This window comes from Patiria miniata, unplaced genomic scaffold, assembly GCF_015706575.1.
Source record: "Patiria miniata isolate m_02_andy unplaced genomic scaffold, ASM1570657v1 HiC_scaffold_25, whole genome shotgun sequence".
NCBI lineage: Eukaryota > Metazoa > Echinodermata > Asteroidea > Valvatida > Asterinidae > Patiria > Patiria miniata.
This window is the reverse complement of record NW_024037064.1, coordinates 10,132,246-10,147,393: the sequence shown is the minus strand read 5'-3', so window position 1 is coordinate 10,147,393 and position 15,148 is coordinate 10,132,246. Positions and strand designations below refer to the sequence as shown.

The 15,148-nt window shown below is 38.2% G+C and overlaps 2 protein-coding genes across 2 annotated transcripts; both read right to left on the bottom strand.

Moving 5' to 3' along the window:
- Nucleotides 1-686: 686 nt before the first annotated feature.
- Nucleotides 687-4,204, bottom strand: LOC119733342 (E3 ubiquitin-protein ligase TRIM56-like). Its single transcript, XM_038206928.1, has 2 exons — nucleotides 2,908-4,204; nucleotides 687-2,177 (listed from the first exon to the last, which is right to left on the bottom strand). Exons 1-2 carry the CDS (start codon nucleotides 4,202-4,204, stop codon nucleotides 1,549-1,551), a joined length of 1,926 nt encoding a protein of 641 aa, XP_038062856.1. The 3' UTR covers nucleotides 687-1,548.
- Nucleotides 4,205-9,880: 5,676 nt separating this feature from the next.
- LOC119733368 lies at nucleotides 9,881-12,016 on the bottom strand. The gene is made up of 2 exons (XM_038206953.1): nucleotides 11,492-12,016; nucleotides 9,881-10,760 (listed from the first exon to the last, which is right to left on the bottom strand). The coding sequence occupies exons 1-2, from the start codon at nucleotides 11,892-11,894 to the stop codon at nucleotides 10,138-10,140; spliced, it is 1,026 nt and encodes a 341-aa protein (XP_038062881.1). The 5' UTR covers nucleotides 11,895-12,016; the 3' UTR covers nucleotides 9,881-10,137.
- Between the last annotated feature and the right edge of the window lie 3,132 nt (nucleotides 12,017-15,148).

The window sequence follows — 15,148 nt, the reverse complement described above, 5'->3', positions numbered from 1 at the left end:
CGCTTACGGTTAGGGTTTTTCCTTCAATATCATTCTTAAACAATTTTTTTTTCAAACTTTCACTGCATTTGATTCAATGTGATATTTTGTTTTCTCTTACTTTTTTTGGAAAATTCAAGTCTATTACCATCAACCAAGCCATTTTTTTCAACAGGAGCAAAGTGAAATCAACGTAGAATGAAACAATTTCCCATAATTGCGCATTTACAGGCGAGCTGACTAGAATTCAAATACCTAACATACTTATACTTAACATAGTTGGCATGTATTGCTTAAACTATGATCCATTGTAATTAGTGTATGCGCATCCAACTGGACATCTAGGCTAAACTTCAATGTATTGTTCAACCCTCCTGCTGTCTGATCAGTCACAGACAGTCAACAAATCAACCCTCTTTCTTATCATGCCTCTTATGGCTAGTCACCAAACAGTCAGATCATACATGTATTTCAAGCAAGCACTGTGACTAGTCAAATTAAGTCAACAGACACAAGCAGATAAGTAGTAGGCACATGTCTTATCTATCACCTACAGTCAAAGCATAGCTGTAGCACGACACATAAACTATCACAGCCAGTCAACCCTGCCTTATTTTGTCAGAGAGCACTCAATCGTTAAAAAGACTGATTTTGACTGAAAGGAAAACTTGCACAGAATGTTTGTTTGCATACATGTAGGAGGGATAATGACTAGCCAATATTATAACGAGTAGATCATTGATATCAGTATTATTCCATACCATTGATGGGGTCCATACCGTCAATTTTATAGAATTGATTGGATGGAATTGTCATAATCGGTATAAATTTGTTGCAAGAGCCGTAATACCGTATTGCGAATGCAAATCATAAGCAAAACTGCGATGTCATTTTTGGCAAAACATGTACTTTTTTGTTCTTGCTGTGCGTCGATATTGACAGTTGCCCGAGTTATTTAGAGCTTTTATTCGAAGCATTTTTGTTGTCTACGGTGTTTCTTTGCTTCTAATTACCAAACCCTTAGTTATCAGGAACTGCGCATTGTTTGTTGAGAAAAGGCAAAACTAAAAAGGGTGACTCATTATAATCCGAAACAGCCATTTATCAAAGAAAAATAAGGTTGGCTGAACATTGAAAATTGCCTTTTTGAAAGATGCAATTTACTGGAAATATAAACTGCTTACATGTACAGTCGAAAAATGGTACGTTTCCCCGGTGTTGTATTGAATAGTGTTTTAAGAAATTCATCATTTCTCTCTTTAAGTGATCATTGTGTTAAAATAAGGTTTAAACCAAAGACCCACACTGACAGCTCTAAATATACATGTACATACTTAATAAAATTAAGGAGAAAAATCCTTAACCGCCCACAGTTTTGAACAAAATCGACCGATCGATCAGAAAGTCAAAATAGTACATGGTTATCCAATACCGTGTGATTTTCTTTTTTTATTGTATGTTGTATCAATATTGTACAAGTTTATTTTTGTGATTAGAACCACTCTTATTTTTTTTCTATCGACATGTCTGCGATGATTAGACATTGACATGACTGATTACAATGTCGTATCACACCTGGTGATATATCTTGACTGAGAAGTGGTCAGCCACTGCCAGCTGACCATCAGATGTAAATGTGATTTCCCAGGGCGAGCGCAGACCCTGTGCGATGCACTGGAGAAAGTCACCTTGAGGGTCATAGCGATGGATATGACCCGTCATGGTATTGTCACCATTATGCATTGCAACATAGATACCTGAGCCATCAGTGCATACACCGAAGCAGTATTGCACTGGTTGACCATTGATGGTGGGTTTGATGGTGCGTTTTGTAGTACCATTGCCACCAGCAATATCCACTGTCTGTGATGTATAGTCACTTATTATCGCTTGATCATTGCTGTCAAAAGCCAGAGAATAAGGTTTAATCTTGACTGGTATGGTATGAAGGAGCTCACCATCAGTGGGGCTGTGCACTGTCAATACCATCCTCGCCACATCTCCCACTGCAATGGTACCATCATTCTTGACAGCTACGCTCCAGAGGTCAACCGCGGTCTTACCGACCTCACTCGGCGGCACCGTTGGGAACTCGTATGCCAGCGTGTTGTCGCTGTTGAACACCTTCACATGGGATGCGCCTTCCTCAACAACCACCAAACGATTGTCGCTGCGTGTAGCTGCGATGCCGCGTGGACCTGTAGGGGGCACGATGTAAAAACAAACAATAGTGGTCAATTTCAATCTGAATTGCAATTTATAAAAATATCAAAAATGAATTGGAGTGATGATTAATGTGTCCCTGGCCAACAAAAAAACATTGTCAAATATACATGTACATTTGTACGTGTACATGTTAGGATATCACTGTGTCTTAAGGTATCCTGTACATATTGATGTTTAAGCCTTTCGATAATTGCCTTTTGTATCTTTCAGTGGGATAATTTGAAAAAAATAAAAGACTCCTGTCAACAGTTGAGAAATTAACCAGTGAACAAGTGTAACAGGAAAACTTATATTTCTTTCATTTTAAATGGATTTTCCTTGAACTTTCATCCTTTGAAAAAAATGTCATGAAACGAGTAAACAAAATTCATGAAAAAAACAAGAGCAAACTAATTAAAAATGCGTGGGGACGGGGCAAAAACCCAATATCAAACATAAGGTTCAATTTACAGTAGTGTTAGCTCAATTTATGAAAAAATATCAAGGAAATTTGATTTTTGACATGGACGATATATTTATATTTAAAAATCTCCATGTTATGAAAACCAAGGTATTCATTAAAACATGTTTCGCATGAAATTTACTGTGATTTAGTTTCATCAGATCTCTTGAGGTAAATCAAAAACAGATAATGAGGGGGAAAGAAATACATGTACGTGTGCATAATTTGAGAGAATGCAATGCACGGTAATTAAAACTTACGTCCTTGCATCGGGATCGTGCTTTTCTGGTTGCCATCGATGTTGCATATCACAACGCGTTCGTTGTTGAGGTCAGCCACTGCAATCTCATCAGGTTGACGAACAGCAATGCCCCAAGCCCCATCGAACTTTCCTGGACCGCTTCCCATTTTACCAAACTCCCGACACAGCTCCCATTTGCCTTCCGCCACCACCTCACCCAGACTGATGCCACCAACACCCTCACTCTGCTTGAACTTCAGAAATGCAAGCCTGTTGTCAACTCTAGGCATTCTCTGATCTGCCAACAATTTCAAGTCTTTGCTGATTGTGGCATAGAGTGAGAGAAAGTCACTATCCGATGCAGTCTTTGTCACCTCTCTAGCTGTGTCTAGTGAATACTGAAATCTCTCCGATGTCAAGCCCATAGTTTTCTCATATTCGTCCAGTTTTTGCTCACGATCTGTTTGGATGTTTTTAATGTCGTCAAGGATGCGATTTTCTTGCACCGTTACCTCTGCTCGGAGCTCAGCTGCTCTGTCCTGCACTTCTGTCATGGCCCTCTTAACAGTGACACCCAAATCTGCTTTTATTCTTGAAACTCTCTCTCGTGATTTCTGGAGTTCTGTCATTGTGTTTTCAATTGGAGAAACCAGTTCAGCCAACGATTGCTTGTACTTCGATGTGGCCAGATTTCTGTCAATGTACGAGTGTTCTGGCTTACAGTGGTCAATGACGGTACAATCTCGGCAGATCAAAGTATCACACGTCTTGCAGAAGAACCTTGTCACTTCGCCTTCATGTATTGGACATTTTGGATGTTGTTTCGGATTTTCCTTCATCAGTTTCACCTTTCCCTCACGTACATCCTCCAAAGTAGCTATTACGTGGCTTGATGTAGTTACAAATCTTTTGTGTGAACTTTGACAACGTGAGCAGATATTCTGTGCACAGTCCAAACATCGATGTGTTGCCTCATTGTCATCATCACACGTCTCACAGCGCAGCTTTGTGCCACCCGGGCACACCAACTTTTCCTGCAGTTCCAATTCCTCCACCAGACCAATCAAATGAAAGTTTGTTTTCAGACCCTGCACCCCCACCTCAGGAAGCTTTGTCTCCTGTCGACACACAGGGCATGGGATCACCGTAGAGTCCTGGTGCTTCGTGCTACGATATTTTAGCAGACATTGCTCACAAAAGCTATGCAGGCATTCCAGTATCTTTGGCTGTTGGTATCTCTCTTGGCATATGCTGCACTCAAGATGATGTCTGCCGATCGTCTCTAAAGCTGAACTTACTGCAGGTCCAGTCGCCATTTTTGTCTAATAAATGTGAAGAAAAATATTTTATTTAAAACATAACAGTGGTACAAATGTATCACTCGTATGTTTCCCTTTATGGGTAGGGACCACTAGTAATTGACAGGATGTGTTTTTGCATTTGGAATGAATCGACGTGTGCAGGCCTCTCAAGATGTGAATTCAAAATAAACAATTAAGTGCAAAATCATATCCTTATCCATAAACTGCACCTCCTCTTCAAACTTTCACATATTTTAATTTATTTGTGATGCTTTCTTGGATTTGTGATATTGTTCCTTAATCCGGGAAGGCAGAAATCTGAAAGTGACTCCATCATCTAATGTTGCATTTTATCATTATGTAACATTTCTGAATGCAAAACATCAATGTACTGTACATGTACAAAGTTAAAGTTGTAAGATGCTCCATTGTGGCCCATGAATATTTTTCTCCTGGACATCCTTCGTATTTAACCACACAGCAATGCAAATATAGTAATTATCATGGACAGATATGGATACTCCAATCATTCGCATTATATTTTTTGAGATAACATCATAATATGACATTGTTTCGTCTTTATCGTTTTATTTTCATCTCCATTATCATCTTCATTATCATGATAGCATGTTGTTAACATGTTAAAAAAATAATAACAAAAAGTGTGCTGTACTTGTACGTTAAATCTATAGTCCTCTGCATCGAGCAATGCCATTAGCATTACTCGATATATTAACAGCCATACATGTACATGTACATGTACATCATGTACATGGAGTACATGTACATATTTGAACGTGGTATTACAACGTAAAAAATGCCTCATCAGAATTTCACAACAAAATGCTTCTCCAGGATTTAAGGAAGACAAAGATTATTGTGCTCACATTTATCTGACGTTCCCGGTTTGGATGGTTGAAAATGATGTTTCTGTTGAGTCGAAAGGAGCGAATCTTTAGGTTGGTTAAATTTCAGGCTCCAAGCACTCAACGCGGAAGTAGAAGTCGAAGTGAAATGTAATATGAAGAGCGCCTCCAAGGGACAGCACGGCAATTTTTCCTATGCATGGTACAGTAGATAGATTGTGTTCATGACCATCTGTTCGAAACTTTTACTTACTCTGAATCTGGACCCAAAAAAATGCATCTAAACTTAATAAATAACAAAATAAACCAATACCGAGGGCTTTTATCAAGCGTCATCGCCAGTGCATTCGAATGTATTTTCAAGTTGTCTGCCCAACTCTCTCTTTGTAACCGTTGAGGGGGTAATTGTTTGATTCTCGACTGCTGGACTATCAACAGGGATGGCCTTATTTGTTTGGCAGTGCACTCCTATTTTCCCATCTCTTTTAAAAAAAGGAGCTGCATTTAGATAGGTATATATATTTGTAATTTCCATTTCACATTTTTTTTTGTATTAAAAAAAACCACACAATTCTCCATGCATTCATTGTTTTTGAAGGGGGGGGGGCGGGGGGCGGGGGGATGCATGGATGGGTTGGGGAGGTTTTGAAAGTACCTACGGCCTTTAAAAAACAAACACTTCCTATTAAGGATATCTAAATGAGCCTGATTCCCGATTTGAGGGCGGTATAGGATCCGGAGAAGCTTCCATTTTCTTTTTCATTTTTCTTAAAAGTTACCGCCGCTCATTGCCGGAAATGGGATATCTGAGCCCCTTTTACTTTTTTTCTTCATTTTTTATAAATTCTAAACTTCAATTATTGCCGCCTTCCCCAATATATGTTGGAAAACGTGCATTTTTCATATGAATCACTGATGTTTTAAAAAAAAAATCTGTGAAAGTCCATTTGCGATGAATCACCAAAAAAAAAAGAGAAAAGTGATATCCCCATGGAACCATGCAGTTGCCTTTGACTTAATTCACTGTTTGCAGAGCTCTGATGAGACTGACCATCTGGCAAGTGGCTGTATGATGACCTCTCTTGGATTAAAGCTCAAAGAAAATTGACTTGTCAGTTCTTATTATTGTGCAGAATTTGGATATCTCATCATCATTCCGATTCAATTTGTTTGCAACTTAATTGTTTGTTTTATGTTGCCACATCTAGGGCAGAACGTGGATCGAGATTCGGAGGTGATTCACACTCACAATTGCAAATGTACAATTGAAACCCGGCCAGCGCTTTTAATAACTTTCTTTTCGAAATTGCAGGAAGACCCTCCACATTTGCTACTTTTGAGGAGAAACCTATGTTCACTTGTTTCGTAGGTACGTATCTCACCAATCCTGTCTGACGTCCAAATTGTTTCATTTATTCAAAACTGAAAGACTGTTTGGCAAGTTTGAGATTTTGCCGTTGCATATTGCTTTTGTTTTGTTTTGGTTTTGACAGAAGCAACTTCTTGACTCATGTTTTTCATGTACTATATCAGGCTCATAATTAATATAACACTACACGTATTGTTCAGGGATCGACATGACATCGAATGCAGAATTGAAATGTCAAATCAAACTTTTAACCTGCTTCCAGACATTTTAATGTATCTTTTATCATTTTTGACCGCCCATCTAGTGTTTTTACTCTCCACGCAGTCTATGACTCCTCCTTCTACAGCAAATACAATTAGGGCGCGGTGCTGTCAAAACTGTTTCGTATTGTTTAATCTGCAATAACCTGAATTCTTTGTAATTCCAAACTGTGTTCCCAAAGACTGTTTTTCCTGCTAATCAGTTAAACACAGAGAATTCAGAAATACACAAATGACCTGTGAAAATTCAAACGAGGTGAAGCGTCAGAGCAACACAGCATTAGGCCCTATTCTACACCATTCAAAGGGGCCGTTTTCATTAGAATATGTAACTAAAAATGTAAAAAAGTACATTAACAAATTCATTTAACTTTGTCCTCACGTTTCAACACGTTTTTGTTTTGGAAATGGACTCGATTCGAGTTGAACATAGTCCGAATCAGCCACTAGCCGAGTCTGACTCAAACCGAGTCCAAAAGGCAACGAGTCTGATGCCAGTCACGAGTCAAACAAAAAATAAACAAATAAACTGACTCGAGTCCTCCAAAATATACCCGCCTGAATCACCTGAAGAGGGGGGGGGGGGGTTGATAATTCAAATTACGTTTGCTGAATAATTACTCCTAAACGTTTTATGAGACAACTTTTCCTCCCATTCCCCATTTTAAATTGAATAAATTTGTATTGCCAAAAATACAAAGAATAAATTCAATTAGATAAAAAAAAACCGCTTCTTTGCCATTTAAAAACTCCCCCATCAAATTCAAATACAGTCTCAACAACAGGACCATTTAATTAGGAATCGAAATGTTAAGTGTCATTTAAATATGTCCAAACAATTAGAGTGTTGTCTGCTAAATGAGTGACGCCTACCTCCTGTAAGTCATTTAAAAAGTTGAACAAATACATACAGTTAGCACATCATTGATTAGTTGGAAGAAATCCCCGCTTTATTGAAAATAAACAAGTTTTTTAGCCAAAATATACAGACAAACAAGTATAGTGTAGTGCATTGTAGACAAGTGTACGGTATTCGAGTGCGCGGTCGATCTTTTGGAGTTCGTTCAATTGGCACTCAAGGGTATTTATTAGTATCATCCCGTGTCAGGCTTGTGTGACTGCTTCTGTTTGCACAAAGTCAATTGCATTCGCGTACTGGTATCGTGAAGCCCTGTGTATCGACCTTACACATACACAAATGCAAAGTACAAGCCTGCATACAAAACATGCACCACAGTTTAATAAGCTATAGCTGTAGAATTTAATTGTTTCAAAAACACTATTTTCCTTTCCAATTGGGAACTTTGTCATGAAATACCTAGCTAGGGCAGTGAAAACATTCCTATTGGCCAAGAACCGATCACGTTGCTTGAATGTACCCCTTTGATAAAAATCAGGTTAGCATCTTACGTATATTTCAGTATTCACTATTTACAAACTTTATCTCATGAAATCTATATGAACTAAAATCTTCTCAAAACATATCGTCGATGTCGAGAATATACATTGATGTATTGGACTTTTGGTAAAAGATACAACAATTCTCTTAACTTCTGTTCATGATAAGGAGTGTTACATGTATGTTGGCGACAATGCAAATATGAAAACAAGAGCTAAAACTTCCCTAGGCCGTTTTTTTGTCACTGTAGGATTTCGTCTATATGATTATCATGAGTCGTAATTATCACATGATTTGTTTTCATGTAATGTTTTTGATCAAGTTTCTTAAAATATACCAACCCATTCATTGAAGCAGCTGAAATCAACTAATAAAACTAAGTTTTGAAATGAGCTGAGTCAAATCAACAGAAAATTATCATATGTCGTAAAATTGTGTATTTACAGGCAGGTTAACAGCAATTAAACAAAATGTCTTTGACAGAACAATCAAACTTAATTTTGAATTTGACTCTACTTGAAATATTTCAACAGATTTTAAATTATCTCGAGATTTTTTTGGGAAACTGTGTCATTTCTTTTTTGACAGTTGAAAGAAATGTATGCATGTATCTTGATCAGTGAGTCAAAAATTTACCAACACTGTTTTTTTTCTTTTCACTTGAAAGCTAATCCTTGTCATAAAATCCTTAGGAAAGCTTATACATTCCTATTGGTCAATAAACCATCAAGTGGGTTTAATTGAAACCCTGTAACAAATCGGGCCTGCTCATTTTCAGTATTCAATATTTACAAACTGAGTAGCATGTTATTTAATGTACTCACAACATTATAATCGTAGATGTCGAGACAATTCTAAATATATTATGGAACTGTCAGTTATTACATCAAACATTTTTCGTGACTTCTTTACAGTAATAATAACCTGAAGGTTATGCTGGTTTTAATTAAAGAAACAAAACAATGTTTCGTTTCATAGGAGCTAGCTCACATGATTAACATCATGAGTTGTAATAATCACTGCATTTGTTTCAATGGAATGTTTTTCCATTCCACTTTCTTCTCGAATTTCAATATCTCTACATAACTCAACCCATTGAGGCAACTGAAACCAACTAATAAAACCTTGTTTTGAAATAAGCGAAGTCAAAATCAGCATAGGATGATCATATTTTCTAAATTGCGTATTTACAGGCAGGTTGAATATAAATTACAATATGTTTTTAACAGAACGATCAACCTTAGCTCTTCAAGTGACGCAATTTCTTGGCAAAGGCTTCTATCTGCTGTTGTAAGATGAACGTTTGCCTGAACTATTGTGGTGTAGGCCTGCTAGGCTTTCGGCCCAAATTCATTTTTGTTGTTGTCTTTCTGGAGTTTCATTGTTTAAATAGTCTCTCACAGTTGGTCAATGAGCGTATATTGTGCACATACATAATTTTGTCAATGGGTTTCATTTTTTTATTCATATCACATAACCACCTTCAGTTGTCAGAACCAGTGTGTTGTTTGTTGAAAAACGAAATACATCTAACGTACATGTATGAGAGAAATTGATATTGAAACAAACCTGTAATCGTGGTATTTCAAGTTTTCTCTTGAATAGCGTTTTACTTTGTTTATCCTTACAGTACTTGAGCTGAGGATGAATGTGAATATAAACATGAATTAAAAAACTTATTTGCTTTTAGAATTTTTCTTCTTCAATTTGATTCCTAAAGCTTTTTCAAAATTGTCATCGGATTGATTCAATGTTTACTTTTTTATTTTATTTTGTTTCTTTTGAATGAACTGAAAAGGTGACTCATTATAATCATACTTGATAAAATTAAGACAACCGCCGACTTTTGTGGACAAAATTGACCGATTGATCAGAAAGTCAAAATAATACAGGTAACACATGTAATCCAATACTGTATACGTTGTTTTGTATAATACGTGATGTATCAATATTCTTAAACTTTTAATTCATTGTTGTGATAGGACCGCTCTTTACTTTTTCTATCAACATGCCTCAAATGATGCGAAATTGACATGACTGATTACAATGTTGTATCACAACGGGCGATACATTTTGACTGAGTTGTAGTCAGCCACTGCCAGCTGCCCATGTGATGAGAATGTGATACCCAGTGGGTAGTACAGACCCTGTGCGATGCACTTGAGAAAGCCACCTTGAGGGTCATAGTGGTGGACATGACCCGTGTTAAAACCATTAGACATTGCAACATAGATACCTGAGCCATCAGTGCACACACCGTTGCAGTTACATACTGGTTGACCATTGATGATGGGTTTGAAGGTGCGTTTTGAAGTACCATTGCCACCGGCAATATCCACTGTATGTGATGTATTGTCACTTATTATCGCTTGATCATTGCTGTGAAAAGCCAGAAAATGAGGTTCAATCTTGACTGGTATGGTATGAAGGAGCTCACCATCAGTGGGGCTGTGCACTGTCAATACCATCCTCGCCACATCTCCCACTGCAATGGTACCATCATTCTTGACAGCTACGCTCCGGAGGTCAACCGCGGTCTTACCAACCTCACTCGGCGGCACCGTTGGGAACTTGTATGCCAGCGTGTTGTTGCTGTTGAACACCTTTACATGGGATGCACCTTTCTCAACAACCACCAAACGATTGTCACTGCGTGTAGCTGCGATGCCGAGTGGGCCTGTAGGGGGCACGATGTAAAAACAAACAAGAGTGGTCAATTTCAATCTGAATTGCAATTTATAAAAATATCAAAAATGAATTGGAGTGATAGTTAATGTGTCCCTGGCAAAAAAATATACATTGTCAAATATACATGTACATTTGTACGTGTACATATTAGGGATATCACTGTGTCTTAAGGTATCATGTACATATTGATGTTTAAGCCTTTCGATAATTGCCCTTTTGTATCTTTCAGTGGGATAATAGGAAAAAAAAAACTAAAAGACTCCTGACAGCAGTTGAGAAATTAACCAGTGAACCAGTGTATCAGGAAAACTTATATTTCTTTCATTTTAAATGGATTTTTCTTGAACTTTCATTCTTTGAAAAAATGTCATGAAACGAGCAAACAAATTTCATGAAAAAAACAAGAGCAAACTAATTAAACATGCATGGGGACTGGGCAAAAACTCAATATCAAACATGAGGTTAAATTTACAGTAGAGTTTGTTCAATTCATGAAAAAATATCAAGGAAATTTGATTTTAGACATGGACGATGTATTTATATTTAAAAAGCGCCTTTTATGAAAACCTAGGTATTCATTAAAACATGTTTCGCATGAAATTTACTGTGATTTTGTTTCATCAGATCTTTTGAGGTAAAGTAAAAACAGATGACGGGGAAAGAAATACATGTACGTGTGCATTATTTGAGAGATTGCAATGCACAGTAATTGAAACTTACGTCCTTGCATCGGGATCGTGTTTTTCTGGTTGCCATCGATGCCGCAGATCACAACTCGTTTGTAGAGGTCAGTCACTGCAATCTCATCAGGTTGACGAGGAGCAATGCCCCAAGCCCCATCGAACTCTCCTGGACCGCTTCCCTCTCTACCCAACTCCCAACACAGTTCCCATTTGCCTTCCGTCACCACCTCACCCAGACTGATGCCACCAACACCCTCACTCGGCTTGAACTTCAGAAATGCAAGCCTGTTGTCAACTTTAGGCATACTCTGATCTGCCAACAATTTCAAGTCTTTGCTGATTGTTGGATAGAGTGAGAGAAAGTCACTATCCGAGGCAGTCCTTGTCACCTCTCTTGCTGTGTCTAGTGAATACTGAAATCTCTCCACTGCCAAGCCCATAGTTTTCTCATATTCGTTCAGTTTTTGTTCACGATCTGTTTGGATGTTTTTAATGTCGTCAAGGATGTGATTTTCTTGAGCCGTTACCTGTGCTCTTATCTCAGCTGCTCTGTCCTGCACTTCTGTCACGACCCTCTTAACTGTGACGCCCAAATTTTCTTTCCTTTGTTGAGACTTTCTTTCGTGACTCCTGGAGTTTTGTCATTGATTTTTCAAGTGGAGAAAACAGTTCAGCCAATGATTGCTTGTACTTCGATGTGGCATCATCACTCTCAATGTACGAATGTTCTGGTTTGCAGTGGTTTATGACCGTGCAATCCCGGCAGATCAACACTTGACAAGTTGTGCAAAAGAATCGTGTCACTTCGCCTTTATGTTTTGGACATTTTGAATATTGCTTTTGGTTTTCTTTCGTTACTTTTATCGTTCCTTCACGAATGTCCTCCAAAGTAGCAATTTTGTGGCTTGATGTAGTAGCAATTCTTTTGTGTGAACTATGACAACGTGAGCAGATATTCTGGGCACAATCCAGACATCGATGTTTTGCGTCATTGCCATCATCACACGTCTCACAGAGCAGCTTTGTGCCACCCGAACACACCAACTTTTCCTGCAGTTCTAATTCCTCTACCAGACCAATCAGATGAAAGTTGGTTTTCAGACCCTGCACCCCAACCTCAGGAAGTTTGGTCTCCTGTCGACACACAGGGCAAGGAATTGCTGTAGAGCCCTCGTGCTTCGTGCTGCAGTATTTCAGCAGACATTGCTTACAAAAGCTATGCAGGCATTCCAGTATCTTGGGCTGTTGGTATCTCTCCTGGCAGATGCTGCACTCAAGATGATGTCTGCTGATCGTCTCTAGAGCTGAACTTACTGCAGGTCCAGTTGCCATTTTTGTCTAACAAATGTGAAGAGACATATTTTAGTAAGAAAAACAAGAGTGATAAAAATGTAACATAAGTTTATTATTCACGTCTTCTTATATGGGTAGGGACCAATAGTAATTGGCAGGATGTGCTTTGTATTTAAAACGAATCGCCAGGTACAGGACTCTCAAGATGTGAATTAAAAAGTCCAAATCACACCCATTATGCATAACCAAACATCCTCTTCAAAATATCACAACTTTTATTTTATCTGTGATACTTCCTTGGAATTTCTAGATGTGGGTTAATGCGGGAAGGCACAGAAATCTGTAAGTGACTTTAATCATCTAATGTTGAAATTCATCATTCCTGTCCAGTTTTTGAATGCAATCTTTCAATTTACTTGTGATAAGTTAGAGTTGTAAGATGCTCCATAGTTGTCCTATAAAATATGTGTCTTACATACTGGCCTTCCTTGGTATTGAGAGCACAAAGCATTATGGCCTTATGTACATGCTACATTTCCTGAAAAGGACATTCACTATGGAAGCTGCGTGGTTAATAACCAGAAGAAAAGTAAAGCGAATCTCGTACATCATGCACTTTACAGGGGAAATTGTGAATGTTGACGACACTTTAAAAAAAAAAAAAAAAAAAAAAACACACACACACGCCCACACACCCAGTCATGTTTTACTATACGCCTGAGGACAACCTATTGTGTTTCCCTTTGTCCCTCTAATATAACACTATCCCATAGACTAAGCACATAACCGTACAATCGAAGACTGGTTTTTACAATAGGCACCGTCGTCCGAGGATCAAAGGCCCGTTTGTGCTCCTTTTGTTGTCTGTCCTCGAGCGTAATACAATACAAGAGCACACACACCCACACACACACCCACACAATTATCATGTTTGCAGTGTAAAATGTTATTATTTCAGAACAAGTTAAAGAAGGCACTTTTGTTGTTCATCATATGGAAAGTGAAAATCACACGTCATACGGGGTAACATGTCATGGTTTTCTCTTTATGTTTACGTTCTTCTACAAGCTGTCATTCGTTTACAAAAAAGGAAGTTGATTTAAAAGTTAGTTTTGAAGAGGATTTCCTAAAGTATCTGATACTAATTACCTCACACCGTGGCTGCGCCGGCTTTCTTTTAGCGTACGCTAGTTTGCCGGAGGAATCTACGACCCCCGCCAAATTAACATTTACTAAAAGAAAACGCCGCCGCCCAAATATTCACAGCCTTCTAAAAAGGACAAAGCAATAGCCAGGACCAGGTAGCACACACATGAGCGCAGACACTCTAATAAAATGTGTCATGTAATTATGTCAATTAAAATATCGATATTATGTAGTCATGGTAGCTTATAAGACACCTCTTTTATTATTTACAAATTGTGTTCATAAATCAAAACCCTGCCCTCTTTCCACAAAATTAAGCTAGCTGATATTCAACATGGTATGTTAGCGAACTATTTAGATGATTCCAAACACATAAAGGGACCTTTCATGCTTGCATATCATGTTTGCCAAATGTTTAGCAGGTGTTTAGGTTTTAATTTATAAAAAGGCCTAAGTCTCAAAACATAAAACTTCAAGTGTCTTTTCTTTCTCTTATATTGAACAGGCCGGTGCTCCACTTCACGATTAGTTTTGCTTGCACCGGTACTTTGCAATCGGGTACTGCCATTACTAACACAGCAAGTAAGCCCAACATTACAGTAACATCATACACAGTATTGAGAGAGTCCCAAATTTGCGAACTAAACAATAACATGCCTAACGAACGTTATAATTTCACACGTCGCACACACCCCAAAAAAACAACATCATCATTTCACAACAAAATGCCTCTCCAGGATTCACGGTTGACAGATATATTTTGCTCACATTTATCCCACGTTTCTGGGTTGAATGGTAAAAGCTTGATGTTCCTGTCGAGTCAAAAGAAGAGAATCTTTCAGTTGGTTTCCTGGATCTTGGACGCAATAATGAACGCGGAAGTACAAGTCGACGTGAAATGTAACATGAAGAGCGCCTCCAAGAGACAGCACGACAATTTATTCTGTGCTAATTCTATCGGACTATTAGATTGTGTTGGTGACCACCTGTTCGAACTTTTTGTTACTCTGAATCGTGCCCAAAAAAATGTATTCTCAAATTAATTTTGAAATTTAACTTAGAGGGCGTCATCAGGTTCAGTTGACAGTGCGTTCGAATGTCTCTTCCAGTGGTCTCCTCAACTCTCTCTTTGTTACCGTCGAGGGGGTACTTTGCACACATTTTCTTTTCTTTTCCCAGGGCACTTCTCCTTCTCATCTCATTCCACAAAACTGCATTAAATAAACTGTGTTAACTTTTGTTTTAATATTGTATT

Bases quoted from the DNA above. Each gene is read 5' to 3' on its own strand.
- LOC119733342 (XM_038206928.1), bottom strand. From the start codon at position 4,204: ATGGCGACTGGACCTGCAGTAAGTTCAGCTTTAGAGACGATCGGCAGA. The intron at 2,178-2,907 runs GTAAGTTTTAAT...TGCCCCCTACAG, and splicing joins CACGATCCCGATGCAAGGAC to GTCCACGCGGCATCGCAGCT.
- LOC119733368 (XM_038206953.1), bottom strand. From the start codon at position 11,894: ATGGGCTTGGCAGTGGAGAGATTTCAGTATTCACTAGACACAGCAAGA. The intron at 10,761-11,491 runs GTAAGTTTCAAT...TGCCCCCTACAG, and splicing joins CACGATCCCGATGCAAGGAC to GCCCACTCGGCATCGCAGCT.